General features: G+C 44.7%; 1 protein-coding gene and 1 long non-coding RNA gene across 2 annotated transcripts; one reads left to right on the top strand and one right to left on the bottom strand.

The window, feature by feature from the left end:
* Positions 1 to 21,521, bottom strand: TAF6L (TATA-box binding protein associated factor 6 like). The gene is made up of 11 exons (XM_053449030.1): positions 21,340 to 21,521; positions 20,390 to 20,543; positions 19,822 to 19,908; positions 18,131 to 18,281; positions 17,705 to 17,755; positions 16,730 to 16,824; positions 16,524 to 16,598; positions 16,061 to 16,278; positions 3,205 to 3,337; positions 2,205 to 2,333; positions 1 to 971 (listed from the first exon to the last, which is right to left on the bottom strand). Exons 1-11 carry the CDS (start codon positions 21,375 to 21,377, stop codon positions 333 to 335), a joined length of 1,770 nt encoding a protein of 589 aa, XP_053305005.1. The 5' UTR covers positions 21,378 to 21,521; the 3' UTR covers positions 1 to 332.
* On the top strand, positions 21,430 to 27,142 carry LOC128467416 (uncharacterized). Its single transcript, XR_008345721.1, has 3 exons — positions 21,430 to 21,525; positions 26,554 to 26,657; positions 27,029 to 27,142. It is a non-coding gene; the product is annotated as an uncharacterized LOC128467416 (long non-coding RNA).

Genomic DNA, 27,142 nt, shown 5'->3' with positions numbered 1-27,142 from the left:
TTGTTTACTTGCCTTGTGTTTAGAAACACTTTATATGCCAAATATTTTATTCAATTATTTTGTCCCTGCTCCTCGTTCCATTTTTTCACTTCGATCGTAAAGCAGTGCTCTGCAGCTCTTGGTTCCCGACTGCAGTTTTTCAATCATCTGCATGGGACACCATCAGTGTTACCCTTACAAAGTACAATGATTCCTATAAAATTAGAATTGCCACTACATGAGGAAATACGAAAATATGATTATGCTTTACTATTTATTGCTGGGGAAGTTCCTTACATATGTCCAGTATCATTCCTAGCTTCTGAGTGACAGCAAAATGTCAAACAATTGTATCATAGTGGCAAATACAGTGACAACTCTCCCTGTGTCCCCTTGTACCCTTGTCTCGCCACTCTGCCTATCATAGGCAATTTTTGGGCATAACGTGATGCTGTTACTCCAGGCCCTGTGTGTAGCTGAAAGACACTTTGAAACCTGCGCCCTCCACATCCTTTTCCAGCTTGCCGTCCACCAATCAAGAATGTAAAATGCGGGGTACCACAGGGAGTGAGCCTGCTCCTTTGGAATGCCTCCCTCACTCCTTGTGATCTCTGTCGCTGGCAGGAAGACTCTCGAGGGCGGGTAGAGGTAAGAGAAATTTGAGAAAGTCGCTGAGATGGTCTTCCTGCACTTCCCACATCATCTTCTCCATGGGCTATTAACTGGGGCATCTTTCGTGTGCTCTCAACAGGCCCATCCTTTTTTGGCTCCTGTGGTCCCTTTAAAGCCTTCCTTTGGTGAGATGGTGTTCCTCCAGTTCCAAAACGTACAGCCAGACTGTCTCCAAAGAAACAGTACAACTCACTGTACATCTCAAGTAAAGGGACAGAAAGAGAAGAGCCAAGTGATTGGTGTGGTGGAGGTAGGGATGTATTGTGCAGGTCTGGGTCACTAGAACATGCCTTCATCTTGATGAGTCGTTCCACAGCAACCTGAGTGTTATAACGTAGAATCAAATTTATAATTTTATGTGTATCTCACACACACACACACACTTTACTCTGGACCCTGTCCTTTTCAGTGCTTCGGTTCCCATAAGGACACATGTTCTCCGTTCCTTCAATGTCCCTCTGCTCCTCACTGCTCTACTCTACCTCTCCCCACCTTCACGCTCAAAGCGCCTTATCACCCCTATCCTGCACACCTCTGACCTGCCCCCCTTTTCTGCCTCTTCCAATGCGCCACTGCTCTGGCCTACATCTTCCCTCCTCCGGCCTGCCTTCTCTACTCTGACTTGCCCCCTCTCAGCTCCTTTCTGTTCTCGTTATGGTGGAAGGGCTAAGGAAATACTACACCCACGTGCCACTAACCCTAAGCTCACCCTTGGTGTGGTTATGTGAGGCAACACTAGGTGAAGTCAGGAAAAGAGACACAATGAGATGGTAGGAGAGGTTAAGTTGAGAGTAGGTCAGATTATATATCCCTCCCCACCAGGGGCGGGCTGGGCCGGGGGGGCAATTGCCCCCCAGGCCGTCCGAAATCTAATCTAAACGGCCGCTGGGTGCTGATGCCGCTGGCCGGCGCTACTTTAATACTTTTTTTTTAAATTTAATATGGCAAGCCGGATCGGCTATTAAATGAAAAAAAAAATAGTAGTAAAGCAGCGCCGGCCGGCGGCATCAGCACCCAGCGGCCGTATGCGATGGCCGCCAAGTGATGGGAGCAGCGTGAGGGGTGAAAGCTCCGCCCCCTCGCACTCACCTTTCACCCCTCACGCTGCTCCCATCACTATGCGGCCATCAGATTGTTGGACGTCGAATCTAAACGGCCGCTGGGTGCTGATGCTGTTGGCCGGCGCTAATTTAATACTTTATTTATTTATTTTTAATATGGCAAGCCGATCCGGCATATTAAATAAGTAAAAAAAAAGGATTAAAGTAGCTCCGGCCAGTGGCATCAGCACCCAGCGGCCGTTTAGATAAGTTTTCCAGCAGTCTGATGGCCGCATAGTGATGGGAGCAGCGTGAGGGGCGAAAGGTGAGTGCGAGGGGGCGGAGCCACTTCACTTGACTTGCCCCCCAGGCCTTAGGCTGCCAGCCCTCCCCTGCTCCCCACCTTGACCAGTCTACTCACACACATCTCTAATAACATTATTACATTTCTGCTTTATTACCCCATTTGTTTATTTCCTAATATTTATAAGTATTTAAATTTTCACTACTCACCAAAATGGCTCCATATACTTTGTGCCCATCTGCTTTGACCTGTGCATTAGACATGGAGTGGTCATCCAGCACTGTCTGCAACCCAGACCAGTATGTTGGAAGTAGAGGATACAATACTTGCTCCACTGCCTGATGTGGGGTGAGAAAGGTATGATATATAAAAATATGCATGGTGCCTGTAGTTTTTGTAATCTGCAGCATTAATCAAATAAATGTCTCCATATCCAGGTAAACAAGTCATTCTTCTGTTTGGACCACAGTGTCATGTTTAATAAAGGGTAAAACTGAGAAATTATTGAAGTGCATTTACCACCAGATATGCCCTAATTATGGTGAAATGTATATTTGAGAACATTTTAATATGATAGTTGTAATAATCAAATTACAGCTTCCAGAAGCTTGCTATAGATTTTTTTGACCATTATGGTTAAAATATTAGCTTCCCTTGTCTTAGATGGAGATGGATTTGCATTGTAAAGCAGAATATAGAGCTTCAATAAGTACTTAAATGTTAGATATTATAAAAACCTTATGCTTGCTTAAAACACATTCTTGATTAGGGCCTTCTACCCACTGCTTAAGTTCCCTACATCTAGAGGCCTGCAAAGCATTACAGTATTTACCCAGGTATAAAACACACCTTTTTTCGAAAAATTTGTGGTCTAAAAACTGTGTGCGTCTTATACAGTGGTTGTAGATTGCAGTTACTACGGTACTTCCCAGTACATCCCTGCAGTCACACTGCTGATTGGCCCCACCCCTTTCCTCATAGCATCCACACTCCTCAGACAGCAACTCACCTAACAGTAAGTATAAAATTAATATTTGGGCTGCTGAGAGTTAGGGGAGGTGGGGGTTAATTTAGGAGCAGTTATGGTTGATAGGGTCTTTAGGGGCAGTTAATGGATGGGAGTGATGCATTTTATGATAACTTTTTTTTTCAAAGTTTGGGACCCAAAATTAAGCGTCTTATACATGGGGGAAATACGTTACATCTTACCTGCCATCCTAAAGCATTCAGTCCAACCACAGCGCCATAATGAGAGCACAAAGGCCTGACAGGGTCTCCAAGAACTTTCTGCAGTGATTGCAAAATTTGCGGGTAAAGGGCTCCTGCCAAGTCCTTGTGGGTCCTGTACAGTAACAGTGGAAAAAGAGGATTCAATTAAAATACGAATGTTCATTTTTCCTTAATTTTGGACTGGTTTTAGTGGCCACCTATGAGTCATCTCACTAACAGTGCAGACAAAATGAATCCTTTCAGTGCCAAACATAGAAAGTGATGGCCGATAATAAACATTCAGCCCACCTAGCCTGCCCAACCAGTGAATACTTTCCTTAGTCCTTAGCCTTGTCTTATATCTAACTTAGGCTTATGCCTATGCCAAGTTTGCTTAAAATCCTTCACTGTATTATCATCTACCACTTTTGCTGGAAGGCTGTTTCATACATGCTGATATTTCCTGATATTACTTTTAAACCTTTGTGCCTGTAGTTTAACCCCTTAACAACCAATGGCATTAAACAAGCTTAGAAAGCGATTAAGTTGCTGTATGCCTCAATTACAACTAAATGAGAGCGCCGCAAAATTGTTTACCTATCAAGAAACATTAACCCTGTTGCAAATGTTTGTGTCATCAGCAAAAAGACATTCCGTACCATTAAGACCCTCTGCAATAGCACTAATGAAAATATTAAATAAAATGGGTCGACGTACAGATTCATGAGGTACTCCACTGGTAACATGACCTTGCTTCTAATATACTCTATTGACAACCTTCTGTTGACTCAGCCACTGTCTAATCATTCCAACAATATTAACATATATATGCAATGTCAATTATTTTAGTCACCCAATAAAAAAAAAAAATCAGTAAGGCTAGTAGTATACCCATGTTGCTTTGGATCTTGAAATCCATGTGACTTTAGATGCTCAACAATCCAATCCTTTAACATAGTTTACATTCATTTATCAACTTCTAATGCAAGACTCACAAGCCTGGAGTTGCCAGACTCTTCCCTACTGCCCTCTGTGGACAAAAATATTGGGAAACACCTCTTAATTATTGAATTCAGATGTTTCAAACCCGTTGCCACAGGTGAATAAAATCAAGCACCTAGCCATGCAGCCTGTATCCACAAACATTTATGAAAAAGTGGATCATTTTGAAGAGCTCAGTGAGTTCAGATGTGGTACTGGGATAGGATGCCACATCTGCAATAAGCTTGTTCCAAAAATGTCATCCCTTTTAGACATTCCACAGTCATCTGTGATATTATTGAAAAGTTGAAGTATTTAGGAACAGCAGCAACTCAGCCATGAAGCAGAAGACCACATGAAGTCACAGAGCGGGGTCACCGAGTGCTGAGCCGCATGGTCCATGAAAGTCCCCAAACGCTCTATAGCCAAAGTATTTCAAATATTAATATCAGCACAAAAAACGTGTGGCAGGAGCTTCATGGAATGGGTTTCTATGGCCAAGCAGCTGCAGGCAAGCCTCACATCACCAAGTACAATGCAAGGCGTCTGATCGAGTGATGTAAAGCACACCTTCACTGGATTCTAGAGCAGTGGAAACGTGTTCTGTGCTATAGTGTGATTCGTCACTACAGCCTTCTCATCCAATATCAGTGCCTGACCTCACAAATGCTCTACTGGATGAATGGACACAAATTCCCATAGAAACACTCCAAAATGTTATGGACAGGACAGGAGGGCTTCATATTATGTATTTAGAATGTAATGTCATTACAGTCGGGTGTCCCTATACTTTTGTGCATATAGTGCATACGCAATATGCACTCACTGGCCGCTTTATTAGGTACACCTTGCTAGAACCGGGTTGGACCCCCTTTTGCCTTCATTCTTCGTGGCATACTTTCTACAAGGTGCTGGAAGCATTCCTCAGAGATTTTGGGTCCATATGGACATGATGGCATCACGCAGTTGCTGCAGATTTGTCGGCTGCACATTGATGATGCAAATCTCCCGTTCCACCACATCCCAAAGGTGCTCTATCGGATTGAGATCTGGTGACTGCGCAGGCCATTGGAGTACAGCGAACTCATTGTCATGTTCAAGAAACCAGTTTGAAATTAGTTGAGCTTTGTGACATGGCCTTATCCTGCAGAAAGTAGCCATCAGAAGATGGGTACACTGTGGTCATAAAGGAATGGACATGGTCAGCAACAATACTCAGGCAGACTGTTGCATTTAAATGATGCTCAATTGGTACTAAGGGGCCTAATATGTGCCAGGAAAATGTCCCCCACGCCCTTACACTACCATCACCACCACCCTGACCGTTGATACAAGGCAGGATGGATCCATGCTTTCATGTTGTTTATACCAAACTCTGACCATGCCATCTGAATGTTGCAGCTGGAATAGAGACTCATCAGACCAGGCAACGTTCTTCCAGGCTGTGGTTGGACTGAATGCTTTAGGATGGCAGGTAATCTTACCGGCCATCCTAAAGCATTCAGTCCAACCACAGCAGTAATGCCTTGCAGGCCCCTAGATGTAGGGAACTCATCAGACCAGGCAACGTTATTCCAGTCTTCCATTGTCCAATTTTGGTGAACCTGTGCGATTTTGGTAAACAGTTTACTTCTCTTAGCGGACAGTGCCACCCAGTGTGGTCTTCTGCTGCTGTAGCCCATCTACTTCAAGGTTCGACGTGTTGTGCGTTCAGAGATGGTATTCTGCATACCTTGGTTGTAACAAGTGGTTATTTGTGTTACTGTTGCCTGTCATCTCAAACAAGTCTGCTCATTCGCCTCACATCAACAAGGCATTTTCATCCACACAACTGCCGCTCACTGGATATTTTCTCTTTTTCAGACCATTCTCTGTAAACCCTAAAGATGATTGTGCATGAAAATCCCAGTAGATCAGCAGTTTCTGAAATACTCAGACCAGCCCTTCAGGCACCAACAACCACGGTCTTGTTCAAAGTCACTTAAATCCCTTTTCTGCCCCATTCTGATGCTTGCTTTGAACTTCAACAAGTTATCTTGACCATGTTTACATGCCTAAATGCATTGAGTTGCTGCCGTGTGATTGGCCATTTGCGTTAACAAGCAGTTGAACAGGCGTACCTAATAAAGTGGCCAGTGAATGTATATAGTTGCCAAAGTGGACCCATGATGTCATCCACACATCTCATTCCCTGGAGGAATGGAGTGTGATATAATGGGGCTCCAGGATAATTATCCTGAGATTATTGATCCTACAGTTAAATGTAAAGGGCTTTCTCAGAAAACGCTACCAATCAGTTAGTCTGCTTCTCTAAGAGGAAAAGCTACTGTAAAAGTAAAACCCATCAACTAGTTCTACCATGGTAAGGTATGAAGTAGCGTGTAAAAAAATAAAAATGACCACACAAATTCTAAAAAACAAAAAATGAAAGTTTAGGTTCACTAAAAACATAGATGGGAGTGTTGGTTAAAGAGGACCTGGATAAAGCAGAAACTTTATGTGACGAGAACAACCCATCCGCCGACTGGGTACACCCGCCAGGCGTTGCTTCCTTCTGCCCATAGTCATCGGACATACAAGACTTGGATCATCAGGTTGAAATATTGCCAACGACAGCAGGAAATACAGCCTCTCAGGAACCTCTGCGGCACTGTAGTATACAGAAGTATAGCAATACAGCGCTCTACCCCCCTGATAAGGGCAGCAGCGAGGCTTAACTCAATAACAAGGCAGGACTCATAGTGAGGTAAAACAGGAACTAATTTATTTGAACCAAAACACAAGAAATATATATATATATATATATATATATATATATATATACATACACACACACACACACACACACACACGTAAGAAAGGGGCAAGACAAATGTCACAGGATCTAATTACCAATGTCAGGAAGGAAGTAATTAGATGACATTCTGCAACACAATATCGGGGGGGGGTGTCAGAATTACATGAGACATAAATAATTACATTAATTGGGGAGGTAGACATAGAATGATGATGAAAGACATATAACTGAATTGAAATAAACAATGGCTAGGACATAGAGCTAACAGGATTGACAGCTATCGGCTGTGTATTTAGTTATTATATACACAGCATTGGGGGTACACAAAAGACAGTGAATGGCAGTACTAACACCTAGCACATTAATACATTTATTCACAACCCAGATAATCAGCCTTCTTCTTACACCAGGATGTGTGGGAAACGTGGTTAAACAGAATAGGGAAAATCATTAAAAAGTGGGTCCCTGTACCCACTTCCCCAAGAAGAGGGCCCATTGTCAGCAGGCTAGCCATCAGTCCCCTCCAAAAGCCCCAGTGACAGAAGGTTCCGTCACATTTCTCCCCCTTCCGAGTGGGACTGACCCAGGAGAAGACCCCAAACAGGTTGACTCCGTAATCAGCCAGTTCACTTGGCCCATCATCAATGCCCTCCCAAAACTGATGCCCCAAACTATCTGCCCTTCCAAGAGCAGTACTCACCCGCCTGACCTCTGCCTCTCCAGAAAAATACAACTGCCGCTGGAGAGAAGTGCCAAATGCACCTTCGCTATGCAATCTTCTCAGCCGCTGGGGAGAAGACAGGGTGGCAGGGGTCCCTTCGATCCAGGGTTGAGGATCTGAGCCAGCTGCCCAGCAATTCTGGGGACTACAGGTGGCGACCACATTCTCACCCACCAGTATGGGATACATGTCTCACAGTGCAGGTAGAGAGTCCTGCCTTTCTCCAGTTACCAATACTCCCCACAGGACAGAAGCCGCCTGCACCCCTTCCCTGGTGCTCTGGCTGCCGCTGGGGAGACGGACCAGCTTCAGCATCTCCCTGGTACACACTCAGCCGCTGGGGGGGTAATGCCACTTCCATCCTCACCCTGGTGCTGCTACTGGGGAGTTAGGCCAGCAGCACCATCTCCCAGGACCTCACTCATCCGCTGGGGAATGATGCCGCCTGCATCACCTCCTTGGTGCTGCTGCCAGCAGTTGGGCCGGCTGCGCCATCTCCCAGGACCTCACTCAGCCGCTGGGTAGTGATGCCGCCTGCTTCCCCTCCCTGGTGCTGCCGCTGGGGTGATGGGCCGGCTGCTGCATAACCCTGGATCTCTGCAGCCTTAACAGGTTCTGGGCAGAGGCCTGCAGTGCCCTGCCTTGTTGCCACGCTTCAGCTGGAGCTAAGGGATCTTCTGGCTCTGCCTGCTGCTGGGAAGGGAGAACTGCTTCCCCCGCTCCCATTTGCCGCTGGGGAGGGAGGACAAGTTCCTCTGCTCCCAGAATAGTAAGCTGCCGCTGGGAAGATGGGCCAACTGCTGCATCTCCCTGGATCCCTGTAGCCATTGCAGGTGCAAGGCAGAGGCCAGCTGCACTCTGTCCTGTTGCCAGCACTTCAGCTGGGACTATGGGATCCGCCGACTCCAGTGTCATGGAGAGGCCGCCTTCCAGCAGACACAAGTAGTCCATCTCCAGGTACCATTCCCTGTAGACTAGCCCTTCTAAGTCAGCTATCAGGGTCAGATCCTGGGAAAGCGGCAGCATTTCCTTGCGGTATCCGTACAGGTCCCAGAATCGATAGCTCTCTGAGCTACCAAAGTCTTCTTTTTCTTCAAAAGCCTCCCAATGTAAGCCAGGGACGCCGAAGTCCCCACCTTTCGGAGAATAGTGACTTTCTAACCTAGACTCCTACCGGCATGCAGCCCAATACAATGCTCGGTATAGGTCCCCAAGCTAGAGTTCCTTCGCCACCAACTGCTTTATTTCGGCTACCTCCTCCTCAGTGGGCTGCCATCTCATTAAGCGAAGCCACAGCTTAACCAGCTCCCCGAAGGACTGTTCTGGGGTGGGCAGGTTGTTGCCTCGGCAGCTGTACCAGTTTTCCATGGCATCTTCCCACAGCTCTAGCCGAATCAGGGTTCTCCATTCCAGCCGTACGTCTTCTGGAATTATCCCTCCTCGTATCGCCAGGGCGACCTCAACTCGCCTCTCAGTGTCCTATAACGGAGCTTCCCACTTACAGTCATCAGCTCCCCGCATCGCATTCCTCAGTAGATCCGGGTCCCAGGTGAGTTGCCTGTCAATCTCTCTCACCGTCCACCAGACTGCTTCTTCAGATCAGATGGCTCCGTAGATTCACAACACACTGCAGAGAAGGTTGGCAAATTTCTTCTCTATCCGTTCCTGACACTGGCTCATTTCCTCTGCCACAGCAGTCGCTGATGTTGCATCTCCGCAGTCAGCAGGCCTGTTAGTCCCGGTGGTGTTTTGGACATTCCGTTTTGAAGGAAGCATCCCGCCGCTGCCACCAGTGTGACGGGAATGACCTGTACCTCGACTGGTAGGCAGACATAGAATGATGATGACAGACATATAATTGAATTGAAAAAACAACAGCTAAGACATAGAGCTAACAGGATTAACAGCTACTGGCTGTGTATTTAGTTATTATATACACAGCAGTAGGGGGGTACACAAAAGACAGTGAATGGCAGTAGCAACACCTAGCACATTTATACATTTCTTTACAACCCAGATAATCAGCCTTCTTCTTACGCCAGGATGTCCAGCTGGCATTTACAGTTCTGAGTCTCTGTGTGGGAAATGTGGTAAAACATATAACAGGGAAAATCAGTAAAAAGTGGGTCCCTGTACCCACTTCCCCAAGAACAGAACCCCTTCTAATGTCAGGGCCCATTGTCAGCAGACAGGAGGCTATCCATCAGTCCCCTCCAAAAGCCCCAGTGACGGAGGGCTCGTCACACTTTAAATAACTATTTTTCCTCAGTATATATTAAGGAGGAACCTATGGTGATGGATATACATATGACTACTGAAAAAAAATTGTAGTCAAACTAATTGGATGGCTCTGTACAAGGTGCTGCAGCAACTAACGAACATTAATGTCAACAAAGCTCCAGGGCCTGAAGGTATTCACCCACGTGTACTTAAGGAGCTTAGTCTGGAAATAAGCGAACCTCTGTTTCTAATCTTCCGGTATTCTTTTCTTTCAGGAATTGTACCAGAGGATTGGGAGGGAGGCAAATGTGGTTCCTATATTCAAAAAGGGTTCAAACTCTGTGCCCAGAAGCATTATATAAATATATTCGGGGCCAATACAAACCCTTGTGTGGAGATCTGTTCAACAAAGGACACATGGTCATGCGTTTAGACTGGAAGAAAGGAGATTTAGTCTAGAGCTGAAACAACGAATCGATAAAATCGATAATAATCGATAACGGAAATCATCGATAACGATTTCCGTTATCGATTAATCGAGTGATCAATTCGTTGTTGGAGCACTCGGCTCCTTTTACTTACCTCCGCGAGCGTTCCCCGCTTCTGCTACACGCTCTGCAGTCTCCGCCTTCTAGCTACGTGACGGATGTGACGCGTTCCGGAGGTAAGTATTCTTCATGTCTATGTGCACGGATCGCACAGAGCCACTCGCACAGAGCGAATCGCTCTGTGCGAATGGAGCCACTCGCACAGAGCGGTTCGCTCTGTGCGAGTGGCTCCACTCGCACAGAGCGGTTCGCTCTGTGCGAGTGGCTCCATTCGCACAGAGCGGTTCGCTCTGTGCGAGTGGCTCCATTCGCACAGAGCGGTTCGCTCTGTGCGAGTGGCTCCATTCGCACAGAGCGGTTCGCTCTGTGCGAGTGGCTCCATTCGCACAGAGCGGTTCGCTCTGTGCGAGTGGCTCCATTCGCACAGAGCGGTTCGCTCTGTGCGAGTGGCTCCATTCGCACAGAGCGGTTCGCTCTGTGCGAGTGGCTCCATTCGCACAGAGCGGTTCGCTCTGTGCGAGTGGCTCCATTCGCACAGAGCGGTTCGCTCTGTGCGAGTGGCTCCATTCGCACAGAGCGGTTCGCTCTGTGCGAGTGGCTCCATTCGCACAGAGCGGTTCGTGAGTGTGGGTGCAGGGCAGAGTGGGGGTGGGGGTGCAGGGCAGAGTGGGGGTGGGGGTGCAGGGCAGAGTGGGGGTGGGGGGTGCAGGGCAGGAGACTGGGTGCAGGGCAGAGTGGGGGTGGGGATGCAGGGTGTGAGTGTGGGTGCAGAGCAGAGTGGGAGACTGGGTGCAGGGCAGAGTGGGGGTGGGGATGCAGGGCAGGGTGTGAGTGTGGGTGCAGGGCAGAGTGGGTGCAGGGCAGAGTGTGAGTGTGGGGGCAGGGCAGAATGTGGGGGCAGGGCTGGGTGCAGGGCAGAGTTAGAGACTGGGTGCAGGGGCACAGTGCAAAGTGCTGGGTGCAAAGTGCCAGTGCTGGGTGCAAAGTGCCAGGGCTGGGTGCAAAGTGCTGGGTGCAAAGTGCCAGGGCTGGGTGCAAAGTGCAAAGTGCTGGTGCAAAGTGCTGAATGCTGGGTGCAAAGTGCTGGATGCAAAGTGCCAGGGCTGGGGCAAAGTGCTGGGTGCAAAGTGCTGGGTGCAAAGTGCCAGGGCTGGGTGCAAAGTGCTGGGTGCAAAGTGCAAAGTGCTGGGGCAAAGTTTCTTGAACAGTAATAGTCCACCTCTTTTCAGAATGTTTGGGGTTATTTTGTTTCATAAATATTGTGTTTGGGTTCTTGTACTTTGAAAATATTGTTTTTTATTACATCATAACAAAATAAGAATGTTAATGTAAATTTTAAGTTGTTTTTTAACATCCAGTTCATTAAATTCTTTTAAATAAACGAAAAATTTGCATATTGTTTTTTTTTATCCGATTAATCGATTAATCGAAAAAATAATCGGCCGATTAATCGATTATTAAAATAATCGTTAGTTGCAGCCCTAATTTAGTCTAAGGCAGAGGAAAGGGTTTTGTACAGTAAGGACAATAAGGATGGAGAATTATCTGCCTGTAGTGGTAGTTTTATCGGAGTCTGTACAGATATTTAATCCCTTGATGACAATTGCCGGTCCAGGCACGTCACGGAAAATCAAGTCGTTAACGACAATTGACGTGCCAGGACCGGCACGTCTTTAAATGGGTGCAGAAAGCGATCTACTTTTGCTTTCTGCACCCAAACGGTGTTGCTGTAATGCCTCGACCTCGAGGCATGCAGCAACGCCATGATCGGCACTAGGGGCCATCTCTGGCCCCTCCCTGGGGCGTCAACATCCGCCATACATTGTATGGCGATGGACACCCGTTTTAAAAGTGTTTAGGAGGCGATCAACGATCACCTCCTAAACTTAAATGGTGACGCTGGAATGCCTCGATCAGGAGGCATCCAGCGACACCAAACACTTACCTCTGGATGGACTGTGACCGCTCCGGGCAAAAAAACAATAAAGACGAAAAAGTTCGCTAGATGGTCTCCAGACCCTCTAGAGAACTCTGGCTCCACTTGCAGGTTGAATACAGGTACTGCATTCAACCATGCAAGTCAATGGAGCCCAGCTTTCTAATCACAGTGTGATTAGTAAAAATAAATTAAAAAATAAAATAAAATTAATAATTAGAAAAAAAATAGTAAAAAAAAAAAACCAGTAAAATGTAAAAATTATTTCCCACTGATGTCACTATCAGGGGAACCTTCAAGTTAAAAAAAAATGTTACATTTTTTTTAAGAAAAGGCAAAAAAATAAAATATATATGTAACGGGTTCACCAAGAGAGCTGTAGTAACTCCCAGAGATCACCCACATGTATCCTCCTGTTGTCCCCGGAATCACTTCCAGCACCAGCCAGCATGCGCACCTTGGAACCCTGCTATGTGTACCCAATAAGTAGACACAACTACCTTGAACTGAGTACAGCAGGAATGAACAGTTTATTGTTGTAAAACATAGACTGATATAGCCACAGAACTTCATTAACATAAATTAACATTGATAAACAGGTAGGCAACCCAAACTTCAATCCCCTTTAGCTACTGAATATTCCCCTGGTAGCCATCCTGTTAATGGGATTAGTTTAACAATGGAGTTCCTGCCTGTTTGGCAGCCAGGCTGGAGCCATCTCTGAGTACCTTGGGCCCCTGTATGACAGGTCATTCTGTCACAATATATATATATAAAAATGTATTTTTGTGAGCAAGTCCTAAAATTAGCATATTAGCTTAAAACAATTCTCGCATGGAAAGAGTTAAAATACTGGCATATTAAATGCCCATGGGGTGTCTACTTTAAAAAAATGTATGATTTGATGGGGTAAAACGAATTGGCTGGGTTCAACAATGTCCCAAATAACACGGGGGGGGGGGAAGGATGGCCACACATTTCCAATTAGAAAAATGCACACGTACCAAATGTGGCCTTTTAGTTCCCCCAAAAAATGACAAACCCATGCATGTGGGATATCACTGTACTCAGGAGATGTCGCTGAACACATATTGGGGTGTAGTGTGACAGCGGCATAAACCAGGATCTGTAAATTCATACATAAAGTAGGTGTGTGGGGGGAAAAAAAAACACACAAAAAATACTACTGCAAACTTTGAAAAAATTCTGGTGGTAAAATGTGTGCATGCAAAGAGTTAAAATACCAGCATTTAAAATACCCTGGGGTGCCTAGTTTTCAAAAATATCTGGTTTTGTTGGGCACACTGAAATGGCCCGGCTCAAAGATGTACCAAATAGGACATGGGCAGTTGATCGCCAAACGCCAAAGTTCAACATTGAAAAATGCGCATGCCCCAAATGTGGCCCTTTTGCCCTCAAACAGCCAGGCAAAATCATTCATGCGAGGTATCGCTGTACTCAGAAGATGTTGCTGAACACATATTGGGGTGTTTTGTGATAGTGACATATACGAGAACCTTTTAATTCATACCTGAAGTAAAATGTGTGTGACAAAACAAATGCAAAAAAATCACTACCACAAAGTTTGACAAAGACTGGTGGTAGATATGGTGCATGGAAAGAGTTAAAATACTAGCATTTGAAATACCCTGGGGTGTCTAGTTTTCAAAAATATATGGCTTTATTGGGCATACTGAAATAGCCTGGCTCAAAGATGTACCAAAAAGGACATGGGCAGTTGATCGCCAAACGTCAAAGTTCAACATTGAAAATGCGCATGCCCCAAATGTGGCCCTTTTGCCCCCACAACGCCAGGCAAAATCATTCATGTGAGGTATCGCTGTTCTCAGGAGATGTTGCTAAACATATATTGAGGTGTTTTATGATTGTGACATATACCAGAACCTGTTTATTCATACCTGAAGTAAAATGTGTGTGAAACAACAAATGCAAAAAAAATTACTACCATAAAGTTTGACAAAGGCTGATGGTAGAATTAGTGCTTGGAAAGGGTTAAAATACTAGCATTTGGAATACCCTGGGCTGTCTAGTTAAATAAATATATTATATATATATATATATATATGATTTGATGGGGTAGATTGCGTGGGCCGGCTTCAAATATACCCGAAATGGCACATGGGGGGAAGAATTACCAGATTTGGAAAAAATGGCTTTGAAATAGCAAAACGCTACCTATACTTATTGCCCCATAATGTGTAGAAAAAAGCAAAAAAACATTAAAACATTGGGTATTTCTAAACTCAGGACAAATAGTAGAATCTATTTAGCAGGTTTTTTCATTACCTTTTATAGATGAGTAAAAGATTTTTCAACTAAAAGTTAGAAACAGTCATTTTTTTCAAAATGTTTCACCATATTTTATACTTTTTTTAATAGTAAATAATATGATACAATCAAAACAATGTCATCTAAAGAAAGCCCTTCGTGTCCTGAAAAAAAACAATATCTAATGTGTGTGGGTTCAGTAAACGGGAAAGAAGAAAATTACAGCTAAACACGAGCAGCGCAGAAATGTTAAAACGCCCATTGTCACGAAGGGTACAAAAAGTAAAATCAGCCTTTGTCACGAAGGGTACAAAAAGTAAAATCAGCCTTTGTCACGAAGGGGTTAAACAGCAACTGGATGAATACTTGGAAAAATATAATATTCAGAGATATAATCTTTAATTATGGGGAAACAGCTTTTTGATCCAAGAAGAAATCTGGCTGCCAATTTGGGGTCAAGAAAGAATTTTTTCCCTGGTTAGTGCAGAATTGCCTTCTTTTGGATCAACAGCAACAAATTAAGAGATATAGGAAAAGCTGAACTTGATGGATGCATGTCTTTTTTCAGCCTATATAACTATGTAACTAATTTTGCATGGTAGGCATGAGGGTAGAAGCTACCAGGAAGCCAAGCTGCTTCACAAGTAGCTAGGGTCTGTCATATACCTCAAAATGTGCATAATTCTATTCACTTTCACGATTTTAGATTTTTAATGGAAGTCTGTCATGTACAGTTATAACATCAGATGCAGATAGAAGATTCATCCATTAAAATGTCCAGATAATGAATGGGTGCAAATGAGGGTTTCTAACTGTTATCGTAAGAGCCTTTTACTATTTATCTGTATATGATGGAAATTACCCTTAAACTAGGCAAACTGTGAAATGAGGAGGAATCATAGAAACCATTGGAACTCACATATACTATATCAACTATGTTGATAGTTTACCATTATTCCCTCTTCATAACAGCATGCATTACATTCACGAATGTGTTACATTCTGTAACACATTCGTCCATTTGCAAACACCCTTATTTGACTTTTTTACCAGCTAGACTAGCCCTTAATATTACACTCTACACCTTTTTAAGTATTCTGTTCTGCCTATGAGAAGGCTGGCCCAGATAAATCACTGCTGGTTATTGTGAAATAAACAGAACTTAAAATGAATCACAAAGCAGGGAGTTTCTACTTTGAAATATATGGATTTGGGCAGAAAAAGGATGTTGGCCTAGCCATAGTTAGGATTGCGTGCAAAGGACATCCCAGGTCAAAACGATTACTTTATGTAGCCAACAGATGCATTAAATAAATTAACGTATATCACATTTGCAGATATAAATGACTGATCTTTGCACTCACCGCACAACGCTTAGCAGACCAGCTCCGTAGTCTCGTAGAGTCCAGTGATCATTCAGCGGGTTTATAGATGCAGCAAGAGGTTCTGTTACGCAGTATAGGACGCTCTGCATGAGACTGTAGCCATAATAACCCAGAGAAAGATATGGATTCCACAGCAGAGAACGTACTAACTGTAAAAGACGACTTAACTGTCCAAGATCATGACTAACTGATTTTACCTGCAGAACAGGGTAATTCAGGAAAAAATATAAGTAAGCAACCGGAAGATAGTTGGGAAAAAACAGCACTGTGAGCTAAACTTCAGTAAAACATGTGTTACACTTAACAGTGAAGATAATTTGCATGACAAACATAAAATAACTTATTAGTCCATTGTGAGGCAAGCTCAATTTTCCCATATCCAGGACAATTATTTACTTTTTAAATGCTAAAAAGTGTCTTAATAAAAATGTGTGGCACTTACCCCGCTCACAACATACACAAAGTAAGGTAAAAGGGCAGCAATTTTTGCATTTGTCTGTAAGTCTTGTAGGGCAACCTGTGAGAGACCAGAGAGAAGATGCAAGTGTGAGTGTTTGGCGAAATGATCAGGTTTGAGAGGCCAGGAGCATAATTTTATGTAGAATAAGGCACAATTAAGAAAGAAAATGCAGGAACCTCCGTTCTCACCTTCATAAGCTGCAGATCGTCTCCTAAGACAGCTCGCGTGACACGCTGGTAATATTTCAAAAGGTCATCTGTCAGGACAGAGACGGCAGCAGGAACTGGAGACAGAGGAAGAATTACCGCATTGGCCCGGTTATAGGCCGCACTTTACCCCCCCCCCCCACTTTAGGTCTTTAAAGTGTGGGGGTGGCCTATAATCAGGGTTCAGCGCAGGGATTTTTTTTCCCATTTAACTTGGCAGCAGCAGGGTTAGGATCCAGAGTACCCACATTGTTGCAGTGGACCCTGCATCCTCCTCTGACAGCCAGTGGGCGTCTGCGCAACGCAGACAACCCCCGTTGCTGCCGGCACTTCCTCCAGTGCTTTTATGAAGGAGTGCCGGCGTTACATGACCTTCCCGTGCTCCACCGCAGAAGCACCGCAGAACTACCGGCCAGCAGCGGAGGCTGTCTGACAACAACGTGTATTCACCGGCTGCCTGCAGCTGGTAAACGTCTGCACTGCCGGCACTTCTGCTCGGGCTTCTATGGCAGAGCACCGGCATAGAAGCCCCAGAAGTGGCTAACAGCAGCAAAGGTTAGCTACGCGCATCGTGCAGACGTTCACCGGCTGCACCAGCTAGACACCAGGGAGTCTGGGGATGCATTGGTAAGTCGGGGGAGGGGGGGTGGCATATCTATAAGTAAGGTGCATTACAAATTAAGGAGGGACCTTAAAATGGCTGTTTGTTTTCTATTTGTATATAACCTATGCTGACTAACTGAATAATAGATACCAAAAATGTTAAAATACATGTATTCCTGTTCATTAGATAAAATACTGTTTTACCATTCCACTGATGTGTATTTTCGCAAAAACATTTTTTTCTTTTAAAATCGCACCAAACTTTAAGGGTGCGGCCTATAATCAAGCCAATATGGTACTTCATAAGTTTAGCAGAACCTTGTTGAGATGCAGAAGATAGGTATGATAACGTACCTGTTCCCTGAGGCTCCAAGTTCCCTTTCCCATCCAAATATGAAACATGAACTGATAACAAAAAAGCAGTTTAGTTTGTTCTCTTTAACAAATGCACACCCACAAAAGCAGTTTACAGTGACTTTTAATCTGTGGTGTATCCTTATCGTGTTAGGGAAGCAGATACTGAGGGAAACAGACCTACAGGGCCATCAGTCTTCCTAACACACTGCAACTCAATGGGCTGGTAGGTAGAACAGAGATTTCCCTTGAAACTTGTAAATTAATGCCACCAACAGACCTCTATATTATCTTTTCAGAAAGGTGGGGGCATCATATCCGGCACAAGGAATCTGAGAATGGTAGGACCGGAGGCACTGCCTTGAGTTACACAACAATCCCCTTCAAACACATGACTGTTTTTAATTTCTTAAATGGGTCACTTACCTCTCACAGAAGTCTCAGCTGTCCCTTTTGGGATGTTAGTCGCTAGGGCTAATTCAACTAGGTTGATGTCTCTGTCCTCGGCACAGTGACATTCACCATCTCTAATACTACGGAAAGAGACTGCATCAGGTGATCCATGACCACAGATAGCCTGAATATAGAGAGCCGGGTAAAAAGAAGAGAAGGAAAAATACATTACATATTGCCTGTTGATTCCTTCCCTATGGCATCACACATTAGAGAAAATATGTGACCAGAGTGCTGGAGGTGTAATGAATGATACTGTATTGGTTATTATAGTTATCGTCATTACGCTCCCAAGGAGCCCAAGGGGTGTCAGTGATGATGTTGCCGAAAGGAAATACCAAAACTTCTGGTTGCTCATTTAAGACTCTATTGAATGTAACGCCTCTCTAATACCGTATTTGCTCGATTATAAGACGAGGTTTTTTTCAGAGCAAATGCTCTGAAAAATACCCCTCGTCTTATAATCGAGGTCGTCTTCCAATGAGACCTCAAAAAAATGTCTGCTGGGGCCAGGCTGCTTACCGGTGCTTTGGTCCCAAGCAGCGTCTCTTCTATTAGCAGCAGGAAGCTAGCAGAGTGTCACATAATTCTGCCTCCCCCTCCTTCCTCTGGGGGCGGGGCCAGAGAAGTTGCTCGCACAGCCGGGCCCCTGCAGAAGTCTGCGAGTGGGAGATCTGCAGTTCAGGTAAGGGGGTGGGGGGTTTGAGCATGTGTGTGTATGTGTGATTAATGGAATGAATGAGTATTTAAATGTTTGTGAATGAGTGTGTGTGTGTGATAGCATGGATGTGTAAGGGGGGTGGTAGCATGGCATAGGGAGGCTGTACTCAAACTCCTATCATCCCCAGGTTCCTGCATGTACTGGCTGCCTTGGCTTGATAGGAGTTTGATTGCTGTTAGCAGTTATATATACCTCCAGAAATGCCTTTTAACCCCCTATATGCCACTCTGGCATATAGGGGGTTAAAAGGCATATCATGGGGCAGAGTGGCATATAGGAGGGCATAAGACATTTCTGGAGGCAGAGTGGCATATAGAGGGTTAAACGGCACATCATGGGGCAGAGTGGCAAATAAAGGGGGATTAAGGCATTTCTGGGGGCAGAGTGGCAACCTTGGGGGCAGATGTGAAAAACTGGGGGGGGGGCAGGTTAGCAAATAAAAGGAAATAAAAAAATATATATTTTTCTCAATCATAGCTTTTATTAAATATGAAAAAATTGTTTAAATTAATTAATATTTACTGGTAAAACTTTTTTCCTATAGGGTAGTCTTATATTCAGGCTTTTTGTTTTTTTCCTAAATTAATATTTAGATTTTGGGGGGTCGTCTTATAATCAGGGTCGTCTTATAATCGAGCAAATACAGTAGTTACATTTGATCTGGCAGCTCGGGGCCTGAAATTTTGGCCACAGCTGTCAGATTTAATCCTGCAGGTGTCAAAACCCCATGATTTGGGGATACTTTCTTTAAGGAGTTAGACACTAAAACATGCTATCTGACTGAAGGTACGAACGAATCTAGTATGGCTGGACCATAACCAATGCATGAATGCTGCAAGGCAGCGGTTTATAAATGTCCTAGTACCAGCATTTTTTTCTGGCATTTGTTACATAACCCTAATCTAATAATATAGAGCAGCATATGTTGCATGATCACACCTACATCAACATTACTCCAGTTAAGAGCACGGTTCAAATCTTCCACTGTCAGTCTTCTCCGGCGAGAGTGTCTCAGAGCCTGCGCACTGAACTGAGAAAACATGTAAGTGGTAAGAATTAACAAAAAAAATGTCTCAAATACTAAAAACAAAAAAAACTCAAAGGCTGTGTAAAGCTTGTAAGATAGGAGTGAAAATATGTCCTGAAGGTGACAAAGTAAAAGATATAATGTAAAAAAAAAAGCATGTGGCTCTTTGCCCTTTAATATATAAACCACATAATACCGAACCATAAGGTATAAAGTGACATCTGTCACATAAAACACTGAATAGAAAGCTGCATAGCAATTTACACGATTGTATGTTGAACAGAGTATTTTTTTTATAACTTCTATTGTGGTGACCTCAAGCCAACTGAATTGCATATGAATTGGTCCTGTACTAGGCAAGACTGATAATGTTCCATGTTTACATGGAGTTAAGCTTGTAGGAAATCTTAGAAATGCTGAGTAGAGTGTGAAATCCCGCCAGTCATCTTATTTCTCAAAAACAAAAAAATCCCTTTGCATCAACCTGAGTGAGCTCTCGAAGGCGGTAGCATACATCCTCAGCTATCAGTGCTGCAACCTCATCAGTGATTTCCATTCCAACACTTTCCGCTGTCAGACGTACTGAATCCTGACAAAGCTCCACATAGCGCTTATCCTCAGCATGAGCCATCCCCAGACTGCAGAGAGAGATATAGGGAATCAGCTTTCCATCTATGTAGATAATGCTATTAGTTGTTTGCTTGAAAAGTTATTTTGTACCCCTAACTTTTGCTAATTTAACATGCCCATCAAGTGTTTGCTGTCATTTTTACCATGGAGTCAAATCTGATACCTTTTATTGGGTCAACATAGAAAAATATGTAAAAGTTATAAAAGTTTTAAGAATTTCATGGGTCTCGTACAGATTTGTTCAATCTGACCCATGACGTTCTCAACGCTTATGCAGGCTCAGTAAAATGGGATCTGACAAAATGAATATTTTCCCTGTAACGCTAGAGTAATTTATTCTTCCAGAATAAGAGATTACTTAGTATATTATACATTATACATATTATACACACCACTTAAAACACAGACATGATGTTAATATACCTGAGGGAGTATGATAGCCAGAAGTGGAGATTAATTTGGGGTTTAGATACATCTAGAATAGACCAAAAGACATTTTCAAGATGGACAAATACACGTTTTAAAAATATATCTATATGCAGCTACCATCGCCCGGAGGAGCGCTGGATGAGGCCCAGCTTCTGTAAGGCCCGACGATTCGTAAGTAGAACCAATGTATAACCTTAATTAACTAAAATTGAAGTTACTGGCATGTTTTAAATGGCCATGGAGACAATCATAAAACATACTTATTAATCTATGGCACTTCGGAGAGGGGGGATACGAACACACAATTGCAGCCTCAAAATGCGATTAGCGGTCATAAAATAAAAAGACTTCGATGACATATTTTGTATTTCTTGCCTCTCGCTGACGTCACGGCGTACTTTTTCTCCCGGCATACTCTCCGCTCACCAAGGTTTACAGGCGAGATATTTCATACCAATACTGTGGCCGCAAGTGCGAAGACCCTTAAAGGATGGAGAAAAATACTAATTGAAGATGTTGACCCCCTCTTAACAAATCCCGCGAAAGGTCGCTTTACCGGAGGTGGTAAAATGCCGACAAAAGCTCGATTTTTTTTTTTTTTTTTTTTTTTTTTTACAGTTGCGTTCCGCCTCTCAGATTCAGACAAAACGCCACTTACAGGGCGGAGAAATGTTTCATTGGGCGGAATTGGAATCTGTCAAATGCGTAATGGGTGAATTTTGGATCACGTGACAGGGGTAACAAGGCCTTATGCTTTGGAGCTAAATGGTTGTACGTTGTAGTATCCCTGCTGCTAATGTTTATTAGCGTAATCATTTCTATCGGGCCTCGCCGCAGCTATCCGCAGTATATTTTACGTTGTCCAATCATTTTCTGGTGATATTTCCCGCAGGAATCGCTATTAACCCCTTCAGGATCAGAGGGTTTTTTTGGTTGTTTTTTTTACCATGGTTGTGCTCGTTGACCAGAGCAGTTTTTGCTATGTCTTTATTCAACTGTCATTACCCACTACCTCATTTAGTGCACCCCTACAAAATGTATTTAGGTATTTGTCCTGATATTTTCATTTATTTTGCCACTTACAGGGTTAAATATCAATGATGCATTGCTGTTTCTAAGCAATAGTTTTTAACCCCTTCACGTCCGGTGACGTACCAGGTACCTCATGCCCAAGTGGGCTCATTGGTTCTGTGACGAACCTGGTACATCATGCAAACAAAATGCCTCCATATCGCCATGACATGGACGCTGCTGCTGTCTGTCTTTGACCGCGTAACCCGACGATTGTGTTCCAAGATGCCACAGGCAGCTTCAGAGAAGGGGGCTAATGTTGCTTGGGTACCCAAGCAAGTGTTAACCCCTTCAATGCTGTGATTGTGTATGACACGATGGTGGAATTGCAGGGTTTAAAATTTGTCCCCACAATACATAATTATTACCAGATCAATGTCAGTGTCCTAAACTGTATTTTAGTACATTTCTTACCCTGGGTACATGAAATTACTGAAGCAATCAATGTTCCATCTAATTTTTCTTAGCGTGCGCAGAAAATTTCTCTTGTGCAAAAATTTTCACAGAGCAGAAATTTTGTGCGCATGATATCTGCGCCGCATAAAGTTTCAAAAAAAGCTATGTGCGCGCACACAAGCGCACAGCTTAGAGGGAACACTGGAAGCAATACTCTGAATACAGGAGTACTCAATGCGTGGATAGGGCATGTCTTTTAGGCTCTGCGGGTTCAAAATTGGAACATGCGCATTACAGTTTTCAAACATGGAATTTTGACAGATCAGTTTGCTAGGACCAAGTCTCATTTAAGACACAGTAGAGGTCCCAGCTTTCAATTTAGCGGGCGGTCCTGCGGATATCAGGGGGAGATCCAACTGACAGGAGTGTGTCTGCTGACGTCAGGGGCGTTCCCACTGATGTCAGCGGGAAACATCCCCATTTAAAGGGAAAATGGGCGATATGCTGGTGATACAAAGGGGAACCACATTACAATAATTAAAAACAAACAGATCTTTGCAACCCAGGGCTGTGACAAATCCCCACCTTGACTCATAGTCCGGAAGACCCGACTAGATCCTCAGCGGGTCGGCCTGGGGCTGTCCGGGAAAGTTAAGTATCCATTAAATCCATTTGTCGAGAAAGCCCAAATGCGTTCCCGTTCTGTTTTCCCGGTCGATACTGAACCGCAAAATTGTAGGATTACAGGGCTAGACTCCACTGTAATAGGCGTTCATTGTCCCCAGAGACTCTGTTAAGCCATATTAGTGGGTTGTGGTCCGTGAGCAGTGTTCCCTCTAAGCTGTGCGCTTGTGCGCGCGCACATAACTTTTTTAGAGAGCGCACACGTCCAAAAATTGTGCGCACAATAGTTTTTCCCCAAAAAAGAAAAAAATAATAATTTTTTGGAAACTTTATGCGGCGCGGATATTGTGCGCACAAAATTTTTGCTCTGAAAATTTTTGCACAAGAGAAATTTTCTGTGCACGCCAACTAAGAAAAATTAGATGGAACATTGTCCGTGAGTACTGTGAATGATCGTATAGGTATGGTTGGAGTTTCTTTAGAGCCCACACCAGCGCTAGACATTCTTTTTTGACTGCTGCATTCCTTACTTCCCTGGGTAGCAGCTTTCGGCTCATGTAGGCTACAGGGTACTCACTGCCGTCGGTTCCCACTTGGCTTAAAACCCCTCCCAGCCCGAATGTGGAGGCATCGGTGTGAAAAGAAAAACGTTTGGATGGGTCAGGAGTAGCTAGTACCTGTGCGGAGACCACGGGACCTGTCGGGGTAATTTCTTTTTGGTCAGGTCAGTCGGGTTTGGTGATGGAGCTGTAGTTGGGGACGAACCATCGGTAGTAACCGGCTGTACCCAGAAAGGCTAAGACCTGTGTCTTGGTTTTGGGGGTGGGCCAGTTGGCGACTGCCTCTACCTTCGCAGGTTCGGGTCGCTGTCGCCCGCTGCTCACCCGGTGGCCTAGGTAAGACACTTCAGGAACCCCTATTGTGCACTTTTCGGTCTTCAGGGTTATACCCACAGCCCTAATGTGGTCTAACACAACCCCAAAGTGAGTGAGGTGTTCGTCCCAGGTGTTGCTATAGATCGTGATGTCATCCAGGTATGCCATCAAGGAGCCAATCTATCATCCGCTGAAGTCGCCGGTGCATTCTTCATCCCGAACGGCATAACTTTAAACTGGTACAAGCCGAAGGGGGTGATGAATGACAACTTCGGAATTGCTTCCATGGCCAGCGGGATCTGCCAATAGCCCTTGCACAGATCGAGAGAAAGTTTCCCTGAACAATGCTGTTTTATAGGTCATCCACTCAGGGCATGGGGTAGGCGTCAGTCGTGGTCTTGTCGTTTAACCTACGGTAGTCTATGCACAAGCAGGTCGTACCGCCCCGCTTCGTCACCAACACTACCGGGGAAGCCCATAGGCTGTTAGCCGGCTCGATAACTCCCAGATCGAGCATCTCCCGTGTCTCAGACAGCATACCTTCCCTTACTGCCTCAGGTAAGCAGCTTGTCGCTTGGGAGGCTACCTCGGGGTCTCCACCTGGTGCACTGCAACAGTAGTGTACCCAGGGGTGGTGGAGAACATTTGTTAGCGATGTGAAAGCACCTGTCGGACGTGTTCCTTCTGTGTCACCCCTCACTGGTCAGCGAGGCGAATAGCTTCTATGCCCATTTGCCCCTCACCCTGCCAGGGTAGTTCCAGTAGATTCTCTGAATCGTCTGCTGCAGGGGCACAGATAGCGACTACCTCCAAAGCTTGTTGGATTTTCCTATTGGAGCATTTAGCTACCAGGTAGGTAGTGTCACAAAGTTGTTTCACTACCTGATAGGGACCCTGCCAGGCGGCTTGCGGCTTATCGGCCTTAGTGGGCTTGAGGGCAAGAAACTTCTGTTCGACTTGTGGAGTGCGGTCTCGGGCGGTGCGATCGTACCACCATTTTTTGCCGCCCCTGCGTGGCTTGGCGGTTCTCCCGAACCATTTCGGAGAGGTCCTTCAGCTGATCCCTAAGGGCTAGCACGGAGCTGACTTGTGCTCCCTTAGCCTGGGACACCACACTTTCCCCGGTTCCCCAGTCACTAGCCGAGACTCAGTGTAGAACCAAAACGAAGACTGATTTATTTTTGACACACAGGGCTGGAGATATCCAGCAAAACGCACATTAACATAAAACAAGATATTGGGATACAAACCGCCCCCTTAATCTGCCTGATCCTGGCTGTCTGCTGGAGATAATTCCCTCAGCAAGTGATGGGATGATATACTGCTGGGGTAGCCACAGAAGTCTTTACAAACCCACGGCCCATAGTCAATAGGGAGGAGGCTGGCAGTCAGGCCTCTCCAGTGGTCCCAGTGATGGAGGGTTTCATCACAGTACCGTACTATTGGGGTCCCCTCTGTCTCTACGTTCCATTGAACCTCTCACATAACCCGTTCGTCTGGGGGTGGTAAGGGGTGCTGTACAAGGGCTTTATCCCGCACAACGTCCACAACTTCTGGGTAATCTCAGCCGTGAACTGGGTCCCCTGGTCAGAAATTACAGTATTTGCTCGTTTACAAGACAAGTTTTTTTCAGAGCAAATACTCTGAAAAATAACAATCGTCTTATATTCAAGGTTGTCTTCTAATCAGACCTCAGGTCAAAGATCCAGATCCTCTGCAGCGCTGCAGGGTACCTGGATACTCCTCTCCAGCAGCTGGTGAGCGTCTGCAACCTCCACTTCTGACGGGGCTTTTATGACGAAGCACCGGCATCACATCACCGCCCGGTGCTCATTCATAGCAGCCCGGTGGAAGTGCCGGCAGTAGCAGCTCAGGTTGCCTGAGCACAGGGAAAAGTCTAAAGAAGCACTGGGAAGTCAGGGGAGGGTAAGAGTGGCATATGGGGAGGGGCTTTAAAGGACTTTCTGGAGGCAGAGTAGCATATAGGGGTTAAAAAGAATATCAGGGAGGCAGAGTGTCATATAGGGGTAAAATGAATGTCAGGGAGGCAGAGTGTCATATAGGGGGTTAAAAGGAATGTCGGGGAGGCAGAGTGTCATATAGGGGGTTAAAAGGAATGTCGGGGAGGCAGTGTCGTATAGGGGGTTTAAAGGAATATCAGGGAGGCAGAGTGTCGTATAGGGGGTTAAAACTAATATCAGGGAGGCAGAGTGTCATATAGGGGGTTAAAGGAATATCAGGGAGGCAGAGTGGCAAATAGAGGGTTAAAATAAATATCAGGGAGGCAGAGTAGCATATCGGGGGTTAAAAGGAATATCAGGGAAGCAGAGTGGCATATAGGGGGTTAAAAGGAATATCAGGGAAGCAGAGTGGTATTTAGGGGTATAAGGCATTTCTGGGGGGCAGAGTGGCATATAAGGGGGTATAAGGCATATCTGGGGGAAGATATGCATAAATGGGGGCAGGTTGGCAAGTAAAATGAGATAAAACCAAAAAAAATTCTCAATCAGAGTTTTTATTAAATATGAAAAAATAGTTTACATGGGAATTAATATTTTCTAGTAAATATGTTTTCTTATAGGGTAGTCTTATAGTCAGACTTTTTCTTTTTTCTTATAATCAGGGTCGTCTTATAATCAATCAAATACGGTATCTCCTGGGTGAAACCCACCCTGGAGAAGACCTGGAGCAGGGCATCGGCTACAGAGGACGGCCTCCGGGTATCGGGTACCATAATCTACGACTGTCAATGTGACGGAACCTTACGTCGCTGGGGCTTTTGGAGGGGACCATCTGATGGCTAGCCTCCTCCCTATTGACTATGGGCCCTGACTTTGCAAAGACTTCTGTGGCTACCCCCAGCAGTATATAATCCCATCACGTGCTGTGGGGATTATCTCTGGCAAACAGCCAGGATCTGCAACCAGGGAGTGACCACCATTGTTTTAGTTTAACCCCTTAAGGACTGGGTTTATTTTTTATTTTTGTACACTGTGGGACCGAAGCTGTTTTAACACTTTTGCGGTGCTTGTGTTCATCTGTAATTTTCTCCTCACCCATTTAGTGTACCCACACATGTTATATATTGTTTTTTTCAGGACAAGATGGGCTTTCTTCAGATACCATATGTTTTGATCATATCATCTTATTTACTATAAAAATGATAATAAAACATGGTGAAAATTTGAAAAAAAAACACCTTTTATGACTTT

Source organism: Spea bombifrons, chromosome 10, assembly GCF_027358695.1.
Source record: "Spea bombifrons isolate aSpeBom1 chromosome 10, aSpeBom1.2.pri, whole genome shotgun sequence".
NCBI classification, from domain to species: Eukaryota; Metazoa; Chordata; class Amphibia; order Anura; family Pelobatidae; genus Spea; species Spea bombifrons.
The sequence above is the reverse complement of the archived record's forward strand: the minus strand, read 5'-3'. Positions and strand labels throughout refer to the sequence as shown.